We start from the raw sequence: 25,602 nt of genomic DNA on the forward strand, positions 1-25,602 counted from the left end.
TGAACACTGGTTTTATTTTCCTCTGTTTATTTTGCCTCAGAAAAACACTGATAACCCCAAAGGACATTTATTTAGTGAATTGGAGTAACTGATGCATATTTAAATATTAATTGCAGCCCATCCCTTTAGCGTCCTCTTTTGTCTTTTTCCCTTTGAAACTCCAGCCCTGAAAAAAGATCTATTTCATGGCGTTTTTAGATCTACCTCAAAAAGCAGCTTTGGAAAAAAAAAAAAAAGCAGCTTTGACTCTCACTAGGTTTCCAAAGATTTCAGGTAGTAAAATTTGACAAAGGTGTTGCAAAGAGCTTTAAAACGCCATTCCCTTTGATTAAATTAGTGAATGATTAGATTATATAATGATTCAGGGAAAGAAGTAGCATGCATCACTCAACTTTTAGCATCCCAGAAGCTTTATCTTTTCATTTGGTACTGAATCAAGGTTTATCCCAGGATAATCTAGAGGCCGTTTTTCTAATTCTGGAAGATTAAGTTCATCCAAATTCTCACATATGTGTTCCTGGCATATATTCACAAGTGCTCTTATTACACAAATACAAGGGAAGCATTTTCTTCCTTTCAATAACGATTTGGGATCATTAACAAAAACTCTTTGGGGCACGTATCTAAAAAAATGCTTAGGTTATACATTGATATTTTAGAATGGTGCAAAAAGACCAGTATTATTGCGTAATTGGAATAATTAATAATACAATATTTTTTTGCATCTAAAGCTAGGTCCAACCTTGCAGGAGGTCCTAAAATGGTGTCATTTTATTGTAGTCAGCATAAGAGGATCAGTGTAGCCCTGCTGGATGAAAGGGTGGCTACTGCATGCTTAGGTCTGGCAAGAGGCTTTGCGTATTTGCAAATGTGTTCTGAGGATAGCAGGGGGCTGGGCCCATCAGCTGTCAGCCACAGCTTCTGTTTTGCTCTGAACAATAGCCATGTTGCCAGGGCAGTAATTATTGGCTGATTTTCCTTCTAAAATAAGTGTCTTAATAATTTGTCACAAAACTAACTTAAATTGCTGTGATGTTACTTGCAACAGTTAAATTAGGGGAAAAAAAAAGAAAGCAAGCCATAGCAAGTAATGCTTTAGTGTATTTCTGCACGCAGTCTATACTGGTAAATAGTGTAATTAAAACCTCGTTTGCAGGTTTTTCAAAAAGGTTATTTTTGTGTGGGAAAACCTTTGTTTTCTTACTTAATACCCTGAGCTGGAAATTAGAGAATGGGGGGGAAAAGTTAGTTGGCAAATAAAGGTCCTCACTGTCTGTGCTGTTTTGGAATGCCTCCCATATTCCTGGGGCTCAGATAATGTGTTTCTCTAGAAAAGCATGCATAATCTGCACCGAAATGAGCTGGTACCAGGGTCTGCACTGCCCAGGGATACAAATTAGGGACTTGATATTTGAAAACTAATCTGACTGAAAAGTTTTTCCAGACTATTTGAGTAAGTAGTATTACCTCATGTCTCTAGGTTCAAGTGTTACCGAAATGCTCTTACCAAGAGAGGTGAGATGGGTATTTGTGTAGATAAATCTGATGGTGTTAGAGAAAATGGGAACAAAAGGATTGGCCAGAGCATAACAGATTTCAATGAGGACAGGAAAAGAGAAAAAACAAAACAAAACAAAACCAAAAGCCCCTTCCCCCTCCTCTTGTTGGCTTTCTAAATCTGTATGTGTTTCAATTCACAGGCGGCAAGAATGAGACATTTCCTCCTCAGATTTAACATGCTGTCATGGAAATGCTGATAGGGTTATTTTACAGAGACATAGCTTAAAAAAAAAAAAAAGAAAGAGCAAGAATTAGATTACAGCATTATACTTTGTTCCATCTAGGGCTCATTTTATTAAAGTTCTTTAAAGGTTTATTTTCATCTACAAACCAAGAAATTGTACCCTATTCTCTCTGTGCCAGGATCCAATTAATGTCAACTTGAGTTTTCTGTGTAGACAGGGCCAATCCATGGCCCTGGGTGATCATCTATTATTATCATAGCTTGCTTGTACATGACTTCACAGCCTTAGCATAAACCAGTTGTCATGCTTTCCATCTTTTGTACCCCCAAATAGCTCACTGAGTAGAATTTGAGAATGGGTGGGTAACGGGCTACTCTTTGAGAATTCAGAGATCAATCATTGTTAGCAAGATTAAATTCAGTGTAACACTCTCCCCAACTTGTGTTGAATGAATGTAGATTCTTTCTCTTGACTCTAAAAAAGAATTTGATTTTATTTTAGAAAGGATGGATTTAATATGTAAAATGAATGCCATTCTTTTGCTTGCTACATGTGTTCATTTGGAAGGATACCAGAAAATGAGTATTTTTAATATCCTACAAAATGTTATTGGTTCTAATAGTTACCTAATATTGAATGAGAATATTTGGAATCCTGCAAATCACCGCCAAATACCTTTTTGGCTTTGGGTCTACAGAGAAGTGAATTAAAAAAAAAAAAAAACAACTAAATTTAGTGGAAAATATCTGGAAGGACTAGACTCATACATAAAATATCCACATGACCAAAGGAATTGTGCCTTTTTAAAAAAGGTTTTGAATGCCTACAATATGCTAGGTATTGCACAGAATGAAGCTAGGACATAAGCCTTAGAAACTTAAGAGTATTGTGATCTCTAGCAAAATATTGGTCTAAATGTGAATAATGCTGGGCATTTTTCAAATGTATTTTTAAAATCATCATTTCACTGTTAAACGACATTGCTGTATAGGCCAGTCAATTTTTTTCAATTTTGCATTTTATTTTTTCCATTTCTTATTCATTATATATGTACCTATTAACAAATGGTAATATACCCTAAAATAAAACAATGAGTACCAAGGAAATATTTTTAAATAATGAGATTTTTAAACGTTTCATTATTGGAAGCATTTTAAAATCATTATTCATTTTGAAGATAATATTAATTATGGACTTTCTTTAGGAAATGCTATCCTATTTATTATAAACATGTATTTTATAATTAATATTTCTTGTGTTATAAAAACTCGGGCAGTTTATTTTTACAATATTCTCTTTTAGACAGATCATTTTTGTAACATACCAAAATAGTATATGTAAAGAGATGCTCTTTTGTCTAATAACAAGGTTTTCTTATGATACTGATTCTAAATTTCTCCAGTAAACACATTTGAACATCATTTTGTGATCTGTTTTACTATTTCCTGAAGGTGTGCGCATGTGTGTGCATATACACCCTTTCCATGTTGGAGCTACTTGGGAATATTTTAGTTACTTTTATTTTCCAAAGTACCTTGCTAATTTACCAGTTTGAAAGTGATATATGAAAACTTGCAGTCCCTTTATTCCTGGAAGATGGATCTATCCTAGAAGAAATAACCCAGGCTTTTGCCAGTTGTGGTAACACCTCACTTGGGTTGGGAGGCATGAGTTACAAACAGTACCTCCTATTGGCTCAAAGCATGTGCAGTGATATCAGTAGATCTTCTCTTTGTGGCATTGGCTTGCTACTCGTGTCTAAAGGGACGCCAGCACAGCATGCTATTCTAGTTCCTCTGAAGCAATAATAAAACATAATTTATGTAATTGATATATTGGAAATTTCTTAGAAGGGAAGTAATAGCATCCATATTCCGGAGTTTGGGAACATAAAAGTGGGGAAAAATCAGGGGGAAAATGCCAAAGATGGTATTGTTTTATCGTCCAGTTTTTCTTTCTTTGCCACTTCAATTATATCTGCGCTCATGTTCCTTTTCAAATAAGCCAATTACCTTTCCTGTGTGATCCAATTTGCAGGTACATGATAAGCAGCAGGTTAGAATGAAGAATAAATGATTACTTTTAATGATGATCAGCACATCTGATGTGATAAATTATGATTAATGAGTAAATTAGCAGTGAATGATATAAATGAATCTGCTTTGAAAACTAATTCTATAAAAGGATGCTGAAGGGTCAGTGTAGTTTCTTTTTTTGTCAAATACAGTGTCTGTGTTAAATAGCCTTGTGAGTATATTGCCATTTAGAGGGAATATGAAAAAAGCCAATAAATATTGTGTCATTTGCCTACATCTTTACTGAATGAGCCTGGGAGATTGCATGACTTTTCATCTGTTTCAGCATAAGGGCCTTTATCACTCTATTGAACGAAAACGGATGTGCGGTCTGTGTATTTTGAATGCATAAGTAGGTAGTAAGCAAACCCGGGGGCTTAAAGTGGAAAATGTTGAATAAATATCTAAATGGTGCTGCTGATAACATGTTTTCATTAAGAATGCATGAGTCTGGCATAGGGACTGGTAAGAATGGCTTTACAGATTGTATCTAAGAGTGATTCAAGACCACTGGCAGCCTTTCCGAAATTTATGTCACTAAACCAGTGGTTACTGTGAGCGTCTTACACCAAAACAGATGGCCAGTCTTACTAAACATGTCAATAGTTCAGAGAAGTTTTATGGCCCAGACGCAGTGAATGTAGGGGATTGTTTGTTTTGGTCATAATATCCCATGGCTATGTGTTAAAAAAAAAAAAGTTACAGTGGTGAGGCCATACAACTTTTACTGCTGTCAGACAAGTGTTTATGACCAGGTATTAATATATCTTGACATAAGGCAAACTAGAAATTTATTTAACTGCTGTAAACGGACAAGTTCATATGTAATCTCAACTCTACAAGATTTTTTTATTTTTTTAATTTTATTTTATTATGTTATGTTAATCACACATCTCTACAAGATTTTTTTTTAAAGATTTTATTTATTTATTTGAGAGAGAGAGAGAAACAGCATGAGAGGGTAGAGGGTCAGAGGGAGAAGCAGGCTCCCCGCTCAGCCGGGAGCCCCACACGGGACTCGATCCCAGGACTCCGGGATCATGACCTGAGCCGAAGGCAGTCGCTCAACCAACTGAGCCACCCAGGCGTCCCTCTACAAGATTTTTTTTAAAAATAATTAGAAAGACGAAAATGAACTTCAGTGTTTTTAAATTAAAAATTATTTTCTATCACATTTAAATACTATTCTCAGTAATAATGTTTTGTAGATATTTTTTCTTCATCCTTTTCCTCTTTCTTCATTGGTCTATGAATGTTCACCCCTGAGCATTTATTTACCTTACACTCTGTTGTGCTATGGAGAAATGGAATTGAGAAGTATTTTAAATGATTCTTTTTTGAGGGGGTAGATTTTCCAGCTTTCTCCTCAAAACCAGTCACTCTCTGAACTCTACCTTTTATCTCTCCTGTTTAGCTCAAAGGGATAAAAATTTGGCCAATGATAAAGTGATAATTTTCAGCTTTATCAGTAGTCTAGGTAATTGGATACTCTGATATATATTTTTCCCGTGAATATATGAGTTATTTTAAAATGTATAAAAAGTCTTAAAAACATACCATTTTTGATCCAATAGTTTTGCATATAGGAATACATCATATGTATTGAAAATTTACATGTAGAAATGAATCACATATAGGGATTACATATATGTGCAAGGATATAATTGTAAGAATAATCATTGAAGCATTTTTTATAATACTGAAAAGGTAGGAACAATCTAAATGTTTAATAGTAAATTAAAATATTATCTATATGCTTTATAATATAAAAATGATATTCAATTTAAATATTTATTGACAAAAGGATATACAAAATATATTTTAAGTAAAATGTGGACTATAAAATAATAGTATAATATAACCTGTTTTATGTAAAAATTATTAAATATTAAATGGGCATAGAGCAATTTTAAAACATTCATCAAGGTGATAACCATTAGGATGTTTTAAAATTTCTTTTAATTTATGTTTTCTAATTTATGTAAAATGAGTATGTTATTATGTATAATAAATAAGGTCATCTTACTTAAAAATGAAAAGCACAAAAAGAGTCAGAGTGGAGGATAACAATGTGATAACAATGAGGTGGAGTGAATTCATAAAAGAGCTTGAGATCCATTGAGTTGTTATACTTCATCTGAAGTCAGTCCTAAGGCAGGCACATGAATGTGTGGTTTGGCTATGCTACATTTTGCCAACTTAGGACCTGGTTGGTTCTGTTAGTCTCCCACCATGTCACATCAGTGTTTTACAGTGTCAATGTGTATTACATAAAGTTTGCATTCTGCAGCTAATTGATTCTATAAGCAAACATAATTCAAATAGAGGCACAGTAATCATTTTTACAATATTATTATCCATACGAAATACTCAAAAATGTATAGCCAAGGATTAGGGGGGGTATAGAACCTTGGAGAGCTTTTTATCAAGTCTGTGTATGCAATGAACACCTACTATGTGCCAGGGAAGAATAGGAGCTATGGGACTTCAGAGATGACCAGGTCACAAATGCTTCTCTCAAGATTCAATTAATGTGAAGGGAGAGAAATACATGAGCATAAAATAGCTATAATAAAATATAGACTTTTCTAACTCATAAAAGAGATACAAAAAGAGTTAAGAGATACAATAAGAGATAAAATAAGAGCAGATTTCATCCACATGGGAGGCTCAAAGAAAGCTTCAAGATATTTCATGGGATTGAAAATGGAAAACTTCTATAAATTCAGAAATGGGGCAGAAAACATTTTGTGCAAGGGAATAGCATATACTAGGACACTGAGGCAGGGAATTCTAAGTTCTTGATGAGCAAAGGTAAAACATATTTGGGAAAAATAGGTTGGCAGCAGCTTTGAAAGATCTTAAGAGCCAAACAAAATTTCTGGGTTTATTTGACAGTGGCAAGCTATTAAAACTCATTTATTTTTATGTTTCTTTTGAGTGAAAAAGAGCTTTAATCATAGATGCATTTTTACAAACCTCAAAGAATATGGTGGGAAGGGCAAAGAAGGGTCATCAATAATGTGTAATATTGATTGGTAACAATAAATACCTGAAGTGAGGGTGACCAGATGGGAAAGTTTAGATACTATGGTATCGTTAAGTGATTCTCAGACTTGGCTGGACATTGGAGTCCTCTGGAAATTAATTACCCATCCCTACCCACCGATCTTCTATTTGAATTGGTCTGAAATGGAGTCTAAGCACCATAGTTTTTTTTTTGTTGTTGTTGTTTGTCTTTATTTTTTTAAGGCTCCCAAGTGATTCTAATGTCCATCTTACAGGAGAATCATAGTCGTTGTTATTGGATATGAAAAAAGAGTGAGATGTAGTAGAAGCAGAATCTATAGGACTTAATAATTGAATGGTAGTGGGGTGGAGGAGAAGAAGACAAAGAAGAGGTCGGGGCTGCAAGATTGGGTGTTTGGAAGGATGGAAGTGCCACAAATAGAAATGGAAACAGTAAGAGAAGGAGGATTGGGAAGGCAGATGGCATGATGTGTTTCCACGGTAATAATTTTGGAATGCTGCAAGACAATCTTTCAAGCAGTTAGAAATGAGGACTTGACATTGAGGGAAAGTTCAAGTTAATGTTTCCATTAAGTCAAATTTCTTCTTCCTATCCTCCTTCCCTTTTTCCTTCTCCTCTTTTTCCCTCTTCTTTCTGTCAGTGTATGTATCAATCCTTCGTCAACTTGAATATTGATAGTTATACAGAGGCACAGACATCAGTCTACCCAATGGAGGACTGCTTTAGAGTCATTTTCAAAGAATTGAAGGCTAAGGCTTAATACAATTAATGGTGTAGACATACCTACAATATGTCATTGAAATGCTTTGGAAAGGAAAAGGGGAAATTGATGTCAAGAACATCAGTGTCTTTATCCACCATGAACGAACTTAATGTATACACTGAATAATATAGAAGTACTCTACCATATTAACCTTGGAACTTACATGATCTGTTTATGAATTTTGTGTCATTGATTTTTATCTGTTGACTAGGCATCATAGTTCATTTATCCCTGATTTAAATTGGCTCCTGGAAATTAGAAGAATAATTTCAATAAGCCTTCTGAGTGACCTTTTTCACTTAACAAGTGAAAAATAATTGCTGTAATACAGCACAAAGTATTTGCCAAACCCTTAAGAAAACAGTCAGTATATATTTAACTAAAACATATGACCTCACTGATATGAGGAATTCTTAATCTCAGGAAACAAACTGAGGGTTGCTGGAGTGGTGGGGGGTGGGAGGGATGGGGTGGCTGGGTGATAGACATTGGGGAGGGTATGTGCTATGGTGAGTGCTGTGAATTGTGTAAGACTGTTGAATCACAGACCTGTACCTCTGAAACAAATAATACATTATATGTTAAAAAAAAGAGAAGAAGATAGCAGGAGGGGAAGAATGAAGGGGGGGAATCGGGCGGGGAGACAAACCATGAGAGACTATGGACTCTGAGAAACAAACTGAGGGTTCTAGAGGGGAGGGGGGTGGGGGGATGTGTTAGCCTGGTGATGGGTATTAAAGAGGGCACGTTCTGCATGGAGCACTGGGTGTTATACGCAAACAATGAATCATGGAACACTACATCAAAAACTAATGATGTAATGTATGGTGATTAACATAACATAATAATAATAAAAAAACAGATTTGAACATATACAATAAATTAAGTACCATATTGTCTATGCAGTATCATTGTAACTTCCCATTTTCTAGTTTGGCACAGTAAGAATATTGGGGCTTCACAATTAGATCAAAAGTCCATGACTCATTCATAACCTCAGGGAGCCTTCCTTCCTTTCTTTTTCCCTTTTTTCCCTCTTTCCTTCTTTCCTTCCAAATCTTTATAGTACTGTAAAGCTTTCTATAATTCTATAAAATAGGAGTAATGCTATTATCTTTCAGGACTATGGAAAACATTGCACAAGAGATATATAGAACATTAGTCCACTGCATGGTATTCACTAAAGATTTGTTATTTCTTTATCCCATTTTGAAGTGTAATGCTTCTTAAGTCAAATTTTAAGGCTATAAGATTGAAAGGCAGCATCATTGATGACTCAGAAAAAGTCTCTTTGACATTGAAGGTCTATGCTGGCCATGGATATCAGACATGACCCTGTTCAGATCCCCATGTGATAGGATAGATGTCTCCACCGGCCCCAGTTTATGTAGACCATCTGCCATAGAAACCAGTTCAGCCTGATGTGTGTGCCACACTTCTGCCTCCCTTACAGTCATGTGTCAACTTTGGGACCTCCCTCTTTTCTTTTCATGTACCCCTGGGGTTTTGCTGGTATCTCAGGCACTCTTTCCTCTCTCCATTCCTGCCCAGCAGAGATCAAATGAATCATAACAGAATTCATCATCCACTAAACTCTAGCCACTCTTTGTGCTTGGGGCAGTGATAATGAGTGTGTTGTGGCAGGAAGGGACTGTAAAACCCCAATAGCTCGTATACCCTCAGACCTGGCCATTATCCATAGAACCACCCCTGACTCCTGCTATGCTCTGCATTTCCTGAGCTTCCCTTCCTGGTACTTCCAGAGAAAGAAAAAATGGGGTTGAGTTCAGTTGACAGTCTCATAAATTCTACAGACACCTTTTTGGGAGGAGGCAGATTCCTAAGGACAGAACTATCTACATATTCTTACTGAACATTCCCTCATCCTCTCCCTTAGTATCATTATATAGCATCATTAACCTTCCCCTTTCAAGATTTTAAGTACATTATTATGACAAATACCCCTTTAAAAACAGAACTCTCTATTTAAGGAAATGTTAATCAGCTGAAAGAAACAAAGCCAATTAGTTACATGCTGTTAGTTTTGTTCCTCATTCGTCATATTTCCTTGATGTCTGCAGAAGCAGCTTATTCATTAGAATTAAATTAGACAAATGGCACTCTCATTTCTTCCCTTCCCTTTTGTAGTGTGTAGTCCTTTCTGTGAATTGGTTTTAAGTGATTCTCAGTTGGCCAATCAAGTTACTGCAAATCTGAGTTGTCTTCTTAACCTTTAAGAATTTCTCATAAATTCCTTTCTTGCATGGATGTTACTAGTAGATTTCAATGGTACTCCCCCATTAATGTCTAGCTCTATCTAATATAGTGTACTAAGGGGAGAATTTTGTCCTTGATAGAGCACTTTGTTAAGGATGGTCAAAGGCAGCTTGCTGGTCTTGGTAGGATCTGTCCCCTTAATTTAATAACAATAACTGTTCATTAGGCTTATCTCCTTGTCTTCGGAGAGCCTAACAACTTGAAACCTGATATGGTTTCAAAATATTACGATCATTAGATGCAAAGGTACTGTGCTTTGGTTATATTTAAAGAAACAAACTAACCTCTTAGAAGCAAAAATCAATCAGCAGTTTGAGATGTGTAGGGAAGAATAATCTACCAGATTCCCAGAGCTAGAGTCTGTATCCTGAGAATGCATAGTCTTTGAAAACAGCAAGTGAGAATGGCAGGCATGTTCTAGAATATCAGTCAAGCCTCTGTTCTGACTCATATGCATGTTTAGCTTTTCTGTTTTCCATTTAGAAAACAGACTTTCTGGGTCTAACAGTAATTTGACCTCTGCAGTGCCCAGCATTAGTTTAATGAAAGCTCATACTCCTCACTTGTCAAAACCAGCTTGAGCAGAAATGTATTTGCAAAGCACAAGACTGGCAGCTTTAGGTGGATAGCAATGGCAGTCAGCTATGATAACAGAACGGTGCCTATCTAAGTACTGGTGCCTGTAAAGTTTTAATGTCTTTCCATCTTTAAGCTCTTGATATTTCTCTCTCTCTCTCTCTCTCTCTCTTTTTTTTTTTTTTGTTAGATCAAGTGTAGTATTTGGTGTATCTCCAAGTGTATCTCATGGGATAAACATGGGGATTTTGATTATTCAGACCTAAGGCTGTCATATTGTGTGTGTGTGTTTTTTTTTTTAAGATTTTATTTATTTATTTGACAGAGCGAGAGAGCACAAGCAGGGAGAACAGTAGAGGGAGAGGGAGAAGCAGGCTCCCCGCCAAGCAGGGAGCCCAATGTGGGGCTCGATCCCAGGACCCTGAGATCATGACCTGAGCCGAAGGCAGACGCTTAACCATCTGAGCCACCCAGGTGCCCCCATATTGTGTGGTTTTTTAGTAGCAGTCTTTGTTTTATGCTTTTATGTGGATTCTCTTCTCTTCCTATCTTCAGAGCCTGACTTAAATTTGGGTAATATCCATGACAAAAGAAGGCAGAAGATTCATTTCGTTTCTTTTAGTAAGCTGAGATATTAGAGAGGAGGAAGTGGTGCTATGTTTTATTATACGCCTCTGAGAATAAACACTTTTACTTGCCTCAAGCATTTGTTGGAGTTATTAAGTTTGGTTTTCTCTCTTTCTCATTTCTTTCCTTTGGCTGGCTGCCTTGCATTGACAGCATCAGTCTTAGAGTTTGACCAGCCAAGATGATTATTTAGGCAACAGTCATGCTCACTGAAGGCATTTTACTACATATCTAGAAACTAAACTTTGTATCATAGAATGATGGCATTTACCCTTTTGTGGTTTAGATTTTGTAGGCACATGTAGAAAAACTGACATCAGATCCCATGAGAAGGTCATGATTTTCTTGTCTGTGAAGACTAATGTCTTTCATATTAAAAAAAATAAAAAGCTCTGTGTACATGCACTTGATATACCTTTTTTTTTAATGTAGTGTGATCAATTTCATTTCTTGTTTACAAATAATACATTTAAGGACCATTTTCAGTACTTTTTTTTTGAAGAATACTGAGTCACTATAGTTGTATTTAGTAGGATTTAAGAAAATAGTCCCAGATCTGAAGCAGATTCTAACTGGTTATTTTAATAAAATTTCCACAGTTCAATAGGTTAATTTCATTACTTGACCTCATCTCCAAAAATAAAATCTTTATAGTAGCATCCAGTGGTCCTAATACTGCAGATTTGAATATTTATGAATATTAGCATGAAGACTTCAGGTATGACCAGAAAAGGAAGGTAAGCGAGAAATACATCTGAACATTGGAATGGTAGTCACATCATCTCCCTGAGAATATGGGGGGATTTGCCTTTTGTGCTTTCCATTTAGAAGTCAGATTTCTATGTTTAATAGTAATTTGACTCCTTAGTGCCCCCACTCACCAAGATTTAGGAAGCACTTGTTCTAGTAGTCATTGCCTATTTGTAGAGTGTCAGAATCTCCATATTTCCTTCTTTTTTTTTTTTTTTTTTTGTGATGAGAAATAGGATGCTATCCCTTAAAAAAACAAAACAAAACCAGGTGCAAGAAGAATAGCATCCTATATTCTAGATTTACTTAATTTCTAGTTAGTACATAGTCATTTTATACCATAGCCCTTTACCTCATTCACACATTCTTGCAAGAAATTTCAAAATGGAACTTAAAGGAGAAAACAGGTTATTAACATTCATTTTCATTCAGGGTCAACAATTTTTAAACTATGTACTTTGAAGAAGAAGGTTCAAAAAATGACAGTACTGTAGCATTTAACGTAGCAATGCAATACATTTTATTTTTCCAGGGAAATTCCCTAAGAATTTTAATTGCATGATTATAATTTTCATATTAGATGCTGACAAGTGTGTGGTTATTATCAATTTGCATTGTTTGCAACAGCAGAATGAAAAACATAAACACTTCTAATATCATTTTTGTTTGTTTGTTTCCAGAAAAGTGACATCAGTGTACAGTGTTTTTTATTCTTCTCACTGTTAGTCATTTCAAATCATTTTAAGTACTTCTAGCAGTTCTGGTAATCATCTAGTTTGTACTGCTACCAAGAGATGTTGTAGGATGTGATAGAGAGCAGGGCTGTGGGAGCCTGCTCTCTTTCCTAGTATTCCTGAACAAAGAGGGACCTGTGTTCCCACTAGATCTGCTATCACCACATTGAATTTGTTGATGAGGTTGAGACTCATTTTCCAGCACTAACATTGCAAAGATGCCTCTCCTCACTCCTCTTCTTTCTCTCATCGTGTAGATGCTACACTAAGCTAGAAACCTTAAGACTGGAAGGGATCTCTGAAAAATAATTTATTTTACATTTCATATTTTTACAGTTAAGAAATAGGAAAGTTAGGGAACACCTAGCTGGCTCAATCGATTAAGCATCTGATTCTTGGTTTCACCTCAGGTCATGGTCTCGGAGTCGTGAGATTGAGCTCCATGTCAGGCTCTGTGCTCAGCATGGAGACTGCTTGAGATTCTCTTTCTTCTTCTCCCTCTGCTTCTCCCCACCCTTGTATTCTCTCTCGCAGGCATGCTTACTCTCTCAAATAAATAAGTAAATTAAATCTTAAAAAAAAAAACAGAAACAGGAAAGTGAGACATTTTTTCTCCAAGATGATACATATACATTATGGGAGAGGTGAGATGTGAGTCTGGCCTCCCTAAATCCAGGAAAACCAAGATCAGAGTCAGAACACACCATCAAGCCAGCAGGAGCATCACGTGGGAAACATGAAAACAAGGCAGAGAAAATATGGTGATGAGCAAACAGTGATGAACTTTGTTATTTTCTTCTTTCTTAAAATCTAAGGATTATTTTCAAAATAAATGTTAGCTACAGTTGCTTGAAACCATTTTTCAATAGCATTTAACTGAAAAACAGTAAGAGAGGAAATTTGTAATAGGGATAAGAAAATGAAATGGAAAAGTAAGATGCTTTTGAATTAAAATAATTTAATTGCAACATAACTGCAAAAACTCAAGGATGCGAGAAAAAATGTAAAGAAGTAGGAAAAATAATGAATATACCTTCTCCCCCAAACCACCACTGGTGTTTTGGCACATTTTGTCCCATCTTTTTGGGGGGTGCATTTTTCTTTATTATCTGATAACCCTCATATTGAATTGTGTATGATGTTTTTGTGGCTTATCATTGAATCACAAGTATTTCTCATGTCATATTATAAAAACTTCATCAATATAACATTGACTGTTGTATGATGTTCTCTTATCATGCCATAGTTCATTTCACTGTCAATTCCAATTTTATTTCATATTTAGGGTATATATAATCTTTGCTAAATAAATGGCATAATAGATATCTTTGTGCATAAATACCCATCTTCATTTTACTTAATTCTCATATAATAGATTTCTAGATCTGGAAATGCAAGATGGATAATAAGTAGGTTTTGAAGAGAAAGGATGAATGTTAGGAACATTTTAAGGAAGTAGAGAACATTTAAAAACCCTCTAACTTCTAGCCTTTCATCTTTAGGAGTCTTAAAATCTACATCTTTTTTTTTTTTTTTACAGGAATTCCTTTTTTTTTTTTCCCCCTATGACTTTGGAGGCTTCTTGACTCATCTTTTATGCAAATTATGAAGTTAAGTTTCAAGTAAGGCAGAGCACAATATTTAGGTTAAGGAGTCACTTTACCATTTTACCATATTTCTGTTTCTTGCTAAACCTTCTAATTCAGGGCTATATTTCTTGTCTCTAAAATTTCCTAGAATTTCTCTTAAATGTCACTAATTTTAATGGCTTAGCAGCGGCAGGGCTACTTTCTGGCAGTGCCCCGATAATGGCATCAAAGAGCTAAAATTTTACTCACTTTGATTGATGAGCTCATTTTGTTACAGAGGACAAATTGGATTTTTTTTTATACTGGTAATAAAAATTAATGTGTGATGTTGCTTTTCGGATGTTATTGGATCTCTGCCTTAATACAGATTTCAGCAATAAAAGCACTAGCAGATATCTTGACCAGAAAGTTACCTCCCTCCCCTTTAAACTACCCCTAAAAGTAAAAGGTGCTTCTCTAATTTTGTAATCCTGGTGTGTGCATATATATATGTATGTACTGGCCTCAGTGGGGTTGAGGGCTGTGGGGAAAGTGGTGGCAGTGGGGTAGTACTCTGTGTTTCAATTTTCCATTTAATTGTGATGTTTATCTCTGTTTATTTCAGCACCTCCAAGGTTTACAAGAACTCCCGTGGACCAGACAGGGGTCTCTGGCGGAGTTGCCTCTTTCATTTGCCAAGCTACAGGAGACCCAAGACCTAAAATTGTCTGGAACAAAAAAGGAAAGAAAGTCAGCAATCAGAGATTTGAGGTATTAGGTCCATTGTTCTGTTTCTCTGGGGGAAAAATGTATCTGTTGTATCTTTGGTTTGTATATTGCTTGTTTTACTGTGATAGGAAGTGTGCTAATCACTGAGATATGGCCTTCTTTTTGTTGCTTGTGTTGGAAAACTTAGTTCTAAATGGCTTTTTGAAAAGGAATTTGTGGGTTCAGGTGACTGACTTTTGTATTTAATTGTATCAGGCTCAGTGTTCTTGGTATCCATCTGCTAGCCTCATCCTCAGACTGTTTCCCCTTAAGATTGCAATATGGGAGTCTCACATCCTCCCACAACCAAGGCTAGAAGATGAGTGAAAGCTTCCTATGCTCCCAGCTCTTACTGAGTTACTTGCTTGTCCCTGGACTAGTGTATAAGGACAACTGGTTGGTACAGGCCAATTAATTTAAGTTAATCAGAATCTACCTCTGTTGCTGGGAAGGAAGTCGGTTCCATCCAACCCTATGGCCCGGAGTGGGGAAGCAATGTTTTCCCATAGGAGATTCAGGTGCCTATTACAAGGAAGAAGGGGAATGGGTACTGGGCAGCAGATGAAGCTGTCCATTGCACCTCACAGCTGTGTTTTACAAGTACCATGAACTAAAATGAGAAATTAGCTCCAGTTGTTGGGCTAAGCACGACTCTGGAAGAACATACCCAACCAGGTTGATATTGCAGTTAAACCTTTGAACAAATTACTCAAGAAAGCTCAGTGACTTGAAGATGATGAAGCATAATTCAGATATTACTTTGAATGTTTTTAAGGAGACTAATGGCTCAGAAATTTGCTCATTTTGGAGGTGAAAAATAGGTAATAAGATATGCAGAGAAAAATTGGAAGAAGCACACAATAACATGCCTGAAATTTAAGACATGAAGAGAATAGCTTGATTCTTAGAGGATACAAAGACCTCCAAACTGCCCCAAAGTGTAAAACTCACTTTCTTTTACCTGAGTTTCTGACATACTTCATAGTCTAATTCATAGCTTGGCAAAATAAAGGCAATTTGTAGTTTAAAGAAATATAGCAAGTACAAAATTCAGAACATTTTTGATTTTACTCATTTTTTACCAGGTTTCACAGAGCAATAAATGGTCCAGATGCCTTATAAAGGGTATAATTAATTACACTGGTAGAAATTTAAATGTAGACTGCAGTTTACAAATTATAAATTTAAAATTATGTTTGTTTGAAAATCAAATACCTACAGTGATTAAACATAAAAAAATCTTAATCATTGAGAAATATTTCCTATATCATGTAGAAAATGATGTGTGTGTGATCTTTAGTACACATTTTTTTTTTTTTTTTTTTAGTTTAAATGAAATCGAATTTTTTTATCAAAGAGAAGTTTGACATCATACTTGCTGGTGACAGTAGGCTCTTGACAAAATCTTGTAACAAAGATTAAAATCTTTAAAAAAAAAAAATCTCTTCTAAAAAAAAAAAAAAAAGATTAAATTGTAATCGTAAACATTTCAAAGCATGAGCTCTGCTCATTACATAATTCCAGATGAGAATCATATAAACACAGCCAAGGAAAATTAGTTATTTTTACATGAAGCATGTATATCAAATAGTGCTGAGTCTTGGGTTGAGAATCTTTAAAATCTGTAATAGTATATATGTATTTTTTTGTTTTGCTAGTTTATAAAGCCTCTGAGAGCTCTAAATGAGACTGATTTTGCTTCTTCTATCTCCAGTGGCAAATACAATGTCTGGCTTAGAGTAAGTAGGGCACAATCAATACTGGCTATTAAATAAGGTTTTCAGATTGGAGATTGCAACACTAGCATGTAATGTGTAGTATAGTGTTTGTTGAAAGATGATAGGTCTAACTCTAGGAAATAGTTCAGAAATGTAAACATACAGTGACACATATCAGTTAGTTGTTAAGGGATAGGTTATAAGCCTTCTCATCACAGGAAGAAAAATTGTTTTCTTTTCTTTTTATTGTACCTATATGAGATGATGGATGTTAATTAAACCTACTGTAGTAGTCATTTCAGAATACAGGTAAATCAAACCATCACGTTATATGCCTTAAACTTTATACAGTGATCTTTGCCAATTATTTCTCAATAAAACTGGAAAAAATCAAAATTTAAATTGGCATTAGGGATATTTAAAACTTTCTCTACATTAAGCCATGAGATGTTTATAAATATATATATTTATAAACATATTTATATATATTTAAATATATATAAATACATATAGATGTTTAATGTTTATAAATTAAATGTTTAAAATATATAGAGATGTTTATAAATATATATATATTCAATTATGGCGTACTTGTCAAAGATTCTAGTAACTATGAAACTTTTTCTCCCATGATGCATAGTGGATTCACTCTAAAATATATGCTTAATAGAGTTGAAAATAAATTGTGGTGCATTGAGAAGTGGGACATTTTGGCTGTCTCTGTGAATTTAAAACATAAACAGAATGCAGAAAGGACCTGAAGTGGATATATTTTAAAAACATTCGATCTTTCTTCCATATGTTGACATAAGCCTGTTTACACACAAAACCGGGGATTGAGCATCCCAATAAATGTGTTTACAAGGCATTCTCAATTCATAATTTAGGCACATGGAACTATTAGTCACAGGGAAATGCAAAAAATACCTCACCAAAACCAGAAAGCACAGCATCTCAGTGAGCAGCTGAAAGAGCACAGTATAGTTATAGAAAAGACAGGTAGAGGACTCCACAGTTTCGTACCCATATTTATCAATTTCATCATCATCATCATCATTATCACTTTTTGAAGTAGTACTTGAATTAGCTGACAAATATCTAGTATTGCTAAACTGCTTCAGAGTGTAGTCCATAATGATAGTGAATTCAGGCTTACTCTTTAGGACATTAATTTTCTGCCCGTTGAAGCAAACCTCCGTTTTACAGCAAAAATGCCCTAAAAATGCAGAAAACGCTAAGCTAGAACAAATACCGGAATGATTTATAGCAAAATTAATGTATGCCATCAGTCTCTTGGGTTGTGAAAGCCATCTCGTTGGCTGCCTAAGTATTAGATTTATGCAGTTTCTCTTCATGGTTTGCTCATCTATACTGTTCAGGATGAAACACTTTAATCCAGAAGAGCTGTCTGTGGTGGTATGCATTATGTCTTCACCTTACAGTCCAATTATTGAGTCGATCCACATATGCATACACGCTGTGAGAGAATAATTTGAGAAGGTTATCCATCATAGCAACAAGTCTCTTGCAAAATTAACAGGGTCAAATTGTCCTAGATACACATACTAGAATATTTTCATGAGTAGACCATGGATGGTTTTCAGTAGACTTTGCATTTGTAGTTACATGTCTTTCCCTTTGTTCAGGAGAAGATTCATTAAATTAAACCAGTTATTCTGTTTTACTACGATGTATCAAAATTCAGTCTTAAAATGCTGCTGTGTTTATTCTGAGCCGAAAGACTGGTTCACCACTGTATTAAGGTTTAGCTGAGAGGTAGACAATTGTAACAACACCTGTGACAGCTATTGTTTCCTCTAATAGGTAATAGAGTTTGACGATGGATCTGGATCAGTTCTCAGAATACAACCCTTACGGACTCCGCGGGATGAGGCTATTTATGAATGTGTGGCCTCGAATAATGTGGGAGAAATAAGCGTATCCACCAGACTCACAGTTTTGCGTGGTAAGTACTCAAGTACAAGGGTGTTGCTTGTATCATTGTGGAAATTCTCTATCCCTGGTGTTCTTTTGTAGGACCACTAAAAAGATTAGAGTTGTCATGGCACTTAAATGGGAAATGAATTTAAATACAATGTTTATAAGGGTGAAACTTTTAAACAAAGGGTGGGTGCCTTTTCTCATGGGGCTTGAAGAATGCTATCCAGGAAGAGAAAAGAAAATCTCAGAGAAGTACTAATTTCCAATGCCAAATACCATTATGATTTTTGATAGAGTACCTAGAAAAGAAACAGGACATGCTGGTCTTTTCTTGTTAACATTGCTTGTATACACAAGGTTGTTTGCACCAAGGTGGGCCACTACTTTTTACAGATTACCACAGTTGACACTGATGTTTGCAAAACTAAAGGAACATCTTCTACCTAAAGATGAGTTCCTCATAAATGGAGGAATTGAGAAAAACAAAGGCACCTTACGTCTTTATGTCAAAAAGTATGTTTTTATTTCAGTCTTTTATATTTCTTGAACTAACATCTGTTAAGGCAGAGTGAGTGGAAACAGCCCCCTGCTGTGTTTCCTGCTATGTGGCTTATACAATTTGACCGAAGTATGAGATGACTTGCCAGATCTCCGATACAGTGGGTCTGCTTTCTAGACTTTCTTTAGAGTGGCAGTGCTAGAGAATAAAGGCTGGTGGTTAATAATACTCAGTTGTGTATCTCTGCAGCAACACTTTGTGAAGAGATAGGAATATTGTCCGAATTGGCTACCTAGTACATGACACTCCAGACTAACACTTCTGTGTCTTTATGTCTTTCTCTGTCACGCACACTTTTGTTTGTTCGTTGTGTTTTGCTTTGAACTTCATTTTGCTTGATTCCACCACTTATGAGAATAGACTTTTTTAAGATTAAGGGAAGTGGAAAAAAGGGATCAAAATTGCATTACCACAGAGGAATATAACATGGATTAAGAACATTTGTTCTCCACTCCATTTTTTCCCATTGTGGGATGTATTTACTTTGTATGTTTTACAAAATCAAAAACATTTCCTTCTAGATCTTTGGTAATCTTTGATTATCAAAATCAATTAGTTAATCCAAGAAGCCTAGAAAATGAGATTATTTACTTACACATCTTAAAATATGTTTCAAATATTGTAAATATCTTACCAAGTCTCAGGAGAAATACTGACCAACTGGTTATAGATCTTTTAAATGCATGTAACAGAATGATGCTTAAAAACAAGTAAGTCAGATTTGAGCTACATTTCTGCCCATTATGAGAAGTTACGTTTATATACAAAGTTCTCATCCTCCTATAAAGACGTTGAGATGTTGATAAAATATCTGAAAATAAAACTGAATGCATGATTAGGCTTGCAAACAAGAAAGAAGTTTCCAGGTGTGAAAAACAATGAGAGACTCTCCAGAGAAGGGACAATTTATAATCTCATAACCCAAGATAATACCCAAAAGGACTATATGCTTTAGGGCTGGAGTTTTAGCTCTACAGCAGCACATAGGCCTATATAAAACAAAATGAAAGTAAGAAGAGCTAGATAAGCTTTCTGCATAAAGGTGAGAATTCTAGCACTACTTCTATAGTGCAAGACTCAGGACCTAGAAGCAAACATAAAAACTGGTCAGATACAGTGACTCTCCCAGAGTGTGGAAGAGGCAGCCATGCTCGGCGGGGGGCCTGCTTCTCCCTCTCCCTCTGCTGCTCCCCCTGCTTGTGTTCTCTCGATCTCTCTCTGTCAAATAAATAAATAAAATCTTAAAAAAAAAATGAAGATTTGAAAAGGTGATGGAAAGACTAAAATCTCTCAGGCAAGAATAAGATGGGGGAAAAAGAGCAAATGGGAGTTAGAAGTCAGATTTTAGAACTGGAAGGAGTCTTAGTGACTATGTTTATGAAGACTCTAACATGTACTTCAAACTATATGTACATATATATATATACATATATGTGTTCACATAAACTTAGCAGATCTGAAATTGTAGAATAATTTCTTCAGGTGTTCACATATGAAACAAACTCAGACTCATTTGTTGATCTTCTTTTAAAATTTTAATCTTCATTTCTTCACCTAGTTTAGAACTAATGCTGTTATGTAGGAAGTGTAATACAAAGGTACAATAAAGTAAAATTTACCAAAAACTTTTTTTTTTTCTTTACCTTCTGACTTCCTTGAATTCACCCCTTAAAAGGAAACAATGACAAGTCGTTTGGCTTGATTTAATCTTTATGCATTGATGAAGAGATTAGCAAAAACTTGGGAGGAAAATATTATTTTACTTAGACTTTCACATGGATTTATGTTTTCCTGCCTCCCAGCTGATTAGGGCCCCCCATCTTATCTACTTTTATTCAACAAGCTCCTCTATAAAACAAATATATGTGAGAATTTTAATATCTTGGCTTTCTGTGTGAATAGCTGTCATATGTAAGTACATTTGTATGAAAATTTATGATTCTAGTAAAGATAGTTAACCTTTTTTTTTAAAGACTATGTTTAGCAATTTTGGAAATGTTTCATGAGAAAAACTCAAAGGTATTTTGGATAATGGAAAAGTAGTCTAAACATAACTTAGAATAGTTTTCATATCTCTCTGTGGGATGAAATAAATGGGTTGGGAATTATCTTTGTTCCCTAGGGTTACCTCCTGGTTTAAAATTTCTAAATAACTATTTATAATTCTATTAATAATAGTCTTGACAACATATTCCGATAGTAAAATCACATTCATAGAATATGAACATGGTGCACAGTTAATTAAAATGAATGTGAAGAGTTTCATACTACACTTGATGAGCTTTGTGCCCATTTAAGTTCACTTGCTCTTGCAGATCACCTTGGCAGACACTCAAGCTCTGTGCTCTGCCGTTGGCTGAAACTGCTGTACACCTTCAGTCAGTAGCCCTCATCAGATGCCCATTTCGTCCACATGGCTCATTTACTTTTTCCCTACTTTGCTGACAATGCCAAAAATGTGCCAACTGTCATGATGGGTTTTGTCTAAGTGGACTGGATGGAGATCACTAATTTATTTCATACAGGCTACTAGAGAACCTAATTAATTGGAGATTTAGACATCTGAACTTTGTGGCTAATGCAGAAGACAGTGAAATAATACTCTGACCACCCATGTGCATTAAAGGGAGTATTTCAGGGGAAACCTTCCCTCTGTAGCTAGCTTCAAATTACCCTCACTCTGAAAAACTGTTTTCATAAGGAAGGATAACTACAAGCCCAGGCTGAACATGCCCTGGAATGAGATATTTAGGCAATTACCACTTATACACTGTGTACCATAGTTCATAGAAGAAGTAGTAAGAGAATGGGGAGTTGAATGCAGTACGGCCCCTAGGTCATATTTTAATTTTTTTGGCTGCCCTGCCTGTGGAAACACAAACAAAAACCAGCTCCCTTGTTCTGCAGTACTTGAGGATGCTGATGTGTGTATCTGTCGTACACATGTTTTCCTCTTGAGCAGAATTTTAAGTCAAGGCTTCAGATGTCACTGAGAGGTTATTAAGGGCTGAGACTTGCCTAATTGTAGAATTGGAAGGTTTTTAGATTACAAATGAGGCTTTCAAGGGCACAAGTACGACCAGATAGGGTGCTTTAAGAAGAGGATCATTATCCAAATGGATTTAGTTCTTTCTGAATCTTTGGTTCACTGGTCATCATTTCTTTTTTTTTTTTTTTAAGATTTTATTTATTTGACAGCGAGACACAGCGAGAGAGGGAACACAAGCAGGGGAGTGGGAGAGGGAGAAGCAGATTCCCCAAGGAGCAAGGAGCCCAATGCGGGGCTTGATCCCAGATTCCTGGGATCATGACCTGGGAGCCGAAGGCAGACGCTTAACGACTAAGCCACCCAGGCGCCTCACTGATCATAATTTCTTACTGACCAAAGTTTGTCAGGGGGAAGTCTTGTAGTATAAATTTATATAATGATAACTGGGGATGAAAATGTTCTCTCAGTTACATGTTACCAGTCACTGGGAAGGGAAAGTGAGATATTACTAAATTTTGCATCTACTTGTCTGACTATATGTCATGTTTCTTGAATTTAGATATTTTTCAAACAGTATTCAGAAAATACATGTATTATTGTCATCCAAAGCAGCATGTAATACATTCTTTTTTTAAGCTTAGCGGATTATTTTTGGAGACTTGCCCATTCCCGAATAACACTGCCCCCAAAACACCACCAGCACTACCACAACAAAACAGGGTATAATATATAACACTGTTGCTTTTACCTACTTACAGGAAACTAGCTTTTTCACAGAACGTATAAAGTAAAATTATTGCCTAAAAAAATAAGCAAATATGAGACAACTTAATTACCTAGTTTTGCAGATGTATTTTATGAAATGATACTTATGTTTACTCCACACAAATGCATCCTAATTTATGAATGGTCACCATCAAGACATAAGACAATATACAAAGTTCCCAAGTCTCGGTCAGGTAATTTGAGTTCTAACTCTGGCTCTGTCCCAAAATAGCTGTGGCATCTTGAGCAAATGTGTTAACTTCCCTACTTCCCTGTTCTTCTTCTTCATTTTTTATTATTATTTTTTTTATCTTCACATGTACAGAGAAGGCAAAGACACTGGACTGGGATCACTGAGATTTCTCTCTAGCTTCCTATGATTCAGTGACATGCCTATTTCAGAAGCCAGTTTTTGCAAGATGGAAAAAATATGCTCCCTGAAGGTGACTGTAACTGAGATAGTAAAACACACAGTGAGCAGTTGGATGAGACAGAGAAGGCATTTCATTGGGAAATGGAGAGAAATGTTTGCATAATATGTCGGTTTCAAAAAATGTAAGCCATTATAGCAGTTGTTAAAAAAAAAACAACTTTTACAATCTTTCAGGGAGAAGGCAGTCAATGCTCTCCACCATTGTGCAGTACCCTGTGATCAGAATTAGCATGTTCATTACAGTCTCATTTTATTAATGCCTCTTTTTGAAGATGAACACAGTTGTCCCCGCTGTGAAAATGGTACTTTGCTGTTTATGTTATAAAGTGGTCGCGGCTGGGGATCCAGGCTAGGAACATTAAAGAACAAAGCACAGCTGCTTGACTGTCACACAAAAGGATTTTCATGAAAGACTGAAACAAAAGGAAGGGTGGCCAACACAGGACAAACTTGCTGACAATTATGGTACTGAGTGTCTTATAAACTAGTTGAGTAGTTGGAATAAATTGATAACAACATAATAAAGACTTCTGTGTACTCCACTTCCTTGCTGAAAAGTGGTGGTGGGCAGAGCCATGTGAGTACACAGAACCTTCGGACTTCCAGTAGTGTGATCTTGAGTACTTAAAAATAACTGTTCTTTACATGTTAGTGTTCATCGAGGCAGGAGCCCATGTGCAAAGGTCCATGGGAGACCATTGTAAGGAGAGACATGAAAACTGATAACATTTGGGAAAAGGTGCACTTGTGAGCTGAGGCTTTTTCATGTTTCTTGTGATCAGACATTTAAGGACCATTCTGTTGGTGATGCATGCTGCTTTCTTTGAATCCTTATCACTAGTTTTTCCACACTGGGATTATGTCTTAAAGGGTTCAGAGAGAATGAGTGCACTTGTAAATCATTGCATTTAAGTGAGAACAATTTGTTTTTTCTTTTGGCTTCCTATTATTTTTAACAATTTTAAAATGAATATTAAGTCCTGTGAGTATTTACTATTGATTGGTTATTAATGGCACTGTGGAAATATTGATCTGGGAGGGAATTTGGTATTTACCAAGCCAAATCTCTTATTTTTGATGTAAGAAACCAAGGTCTAGAGAGCTTGAAATGATTTTTTTTCTTGGTCATACCGCTAAGATTTTCTCTGGGTTTCACCCAGTCAGAAATAATCGCTGCTGTATTACACTGTGACAATGTATTCTAGCCCTTAGGTTATTTACTTTTGATGTACTTATAAAAGATATTTTCCTGGAAGAACAATGTTCTTTCAGCTGATCAGCCACAGACAAGTATGACATGAAAGACAACAGTGCTAATGTGCCATGGGTGTGTGAAGTGTGGAAAAGTCCTGCCTTGATGATACATAATGGGAGGGAAGAGACCTCTGAATTGAGGCTTAAAGAATGTAGGATTTTATCAGGCAGAACAAGTGTGAGAAAGTGTTAGGGATAGAGAAAAGCTTCATGAACATAGTTGCATAGGTAAGAAATTGCTAAATATTTGGTGGTAGATACAAGTGGGTTCTCCACAGAAATGGATATATATATATATATATATACATATATATATATATATATGATTTATTATATAATATAAATATGATTCATTATAAGGAGATAGCTCATGCTATTAAGAAGGGTTACCATTCCCAAGATCTGCAGGGTGAGTCAGTAAGCTGGAGACCCAGGACAGCTGATGATACTGTGTGAAGGTTAGCAGGCTTGAGACTCAGGAAGAGCCAAGGTTTCAGGATGAGTTTGAAGACAGGAATAAGCTAATGTCCCATTTCAAAAGCAATTAAGCAGGAGGAATTCTCTTACCGGGAGGAGAGTCATCCTTTTTATTCTTTTCAGACCTTCAAATGATTGCATGAGATCCACTCACATTAGGAGAGGCAATCTGCTTTACTGGCTTATTGATTTAAATGTTAACCTCATCCAAACCCCTTACGGTAACACTCAGAATAAGCTTTGGCCAACTATCTGACCATCTTATGGCCCATTCAAGTTGACACATGAAATTAACCATCACAGGTGGATATAGACAATAGTACCTCAGAATAGAGTAGAAGTAAAAAGGAGTAATAGAAGAAAATGAGGTTGGGACATACTTCATTGGCTAAAGAGAGCAAACTACACAAGCAAGAAATCATGTGACTAAGTTAACATAAACTGTCTCTATATGAGTTGAAATTTGTGAAGGGGTTTGCTAAAATACTTAAAGTAATTTAGCATGCAATTCACAGTCCTTTATGCATAATTGATGTTTATAACTGAAGACTG

General features: G+C 35.8%; 1 protein-coding gene across 50 annotated transcripts in view; it reads left to right on the top strand.

Moving 5' to 3' along the window:
* The window catches only part of PTPRD (protein tyrosine phosphatase receptor type D), a 2,332,398-nt gene that overhangs the window by 2,008,714 nt on the left and 298,082 nt on the right, over nucleotides 1-25,602 (top strand). For all 50 annotated transcript variants that reach the window (XM_032392357.1, XM_032392358.1, XM_032392356.1 and 47 more), the window contains 2 exons: nucleotides 14,772-14,917; nucleotides 18,457-18,598. In XM_032392357.1, coding sequence (XP_032248248.1) covers nucleotides 14,772-14,917; nucleotides 18,457-18,598 — 288 coding nt within the window. The remainder of the gene's footprint in view (nucleotides 1-14,771; nucleotides 14,918-18,456; nucleotides 18,599-25,602) is intronic.

Source organism: Phoca vitulina, unplaced genomic scaffold, assembly GCF_004348235.1.
Source record: "Phoca vitulina isolate PV1807 unplaced genomic scaffold, GSC_HSeal_1.0 scaffold67, whole genome shotgun sequence".
NCBI lineage: Eukaryota > Metazoa > Chordata > Mammalia > Carnivora > Phocidae > Phoca > Phoca vitulina.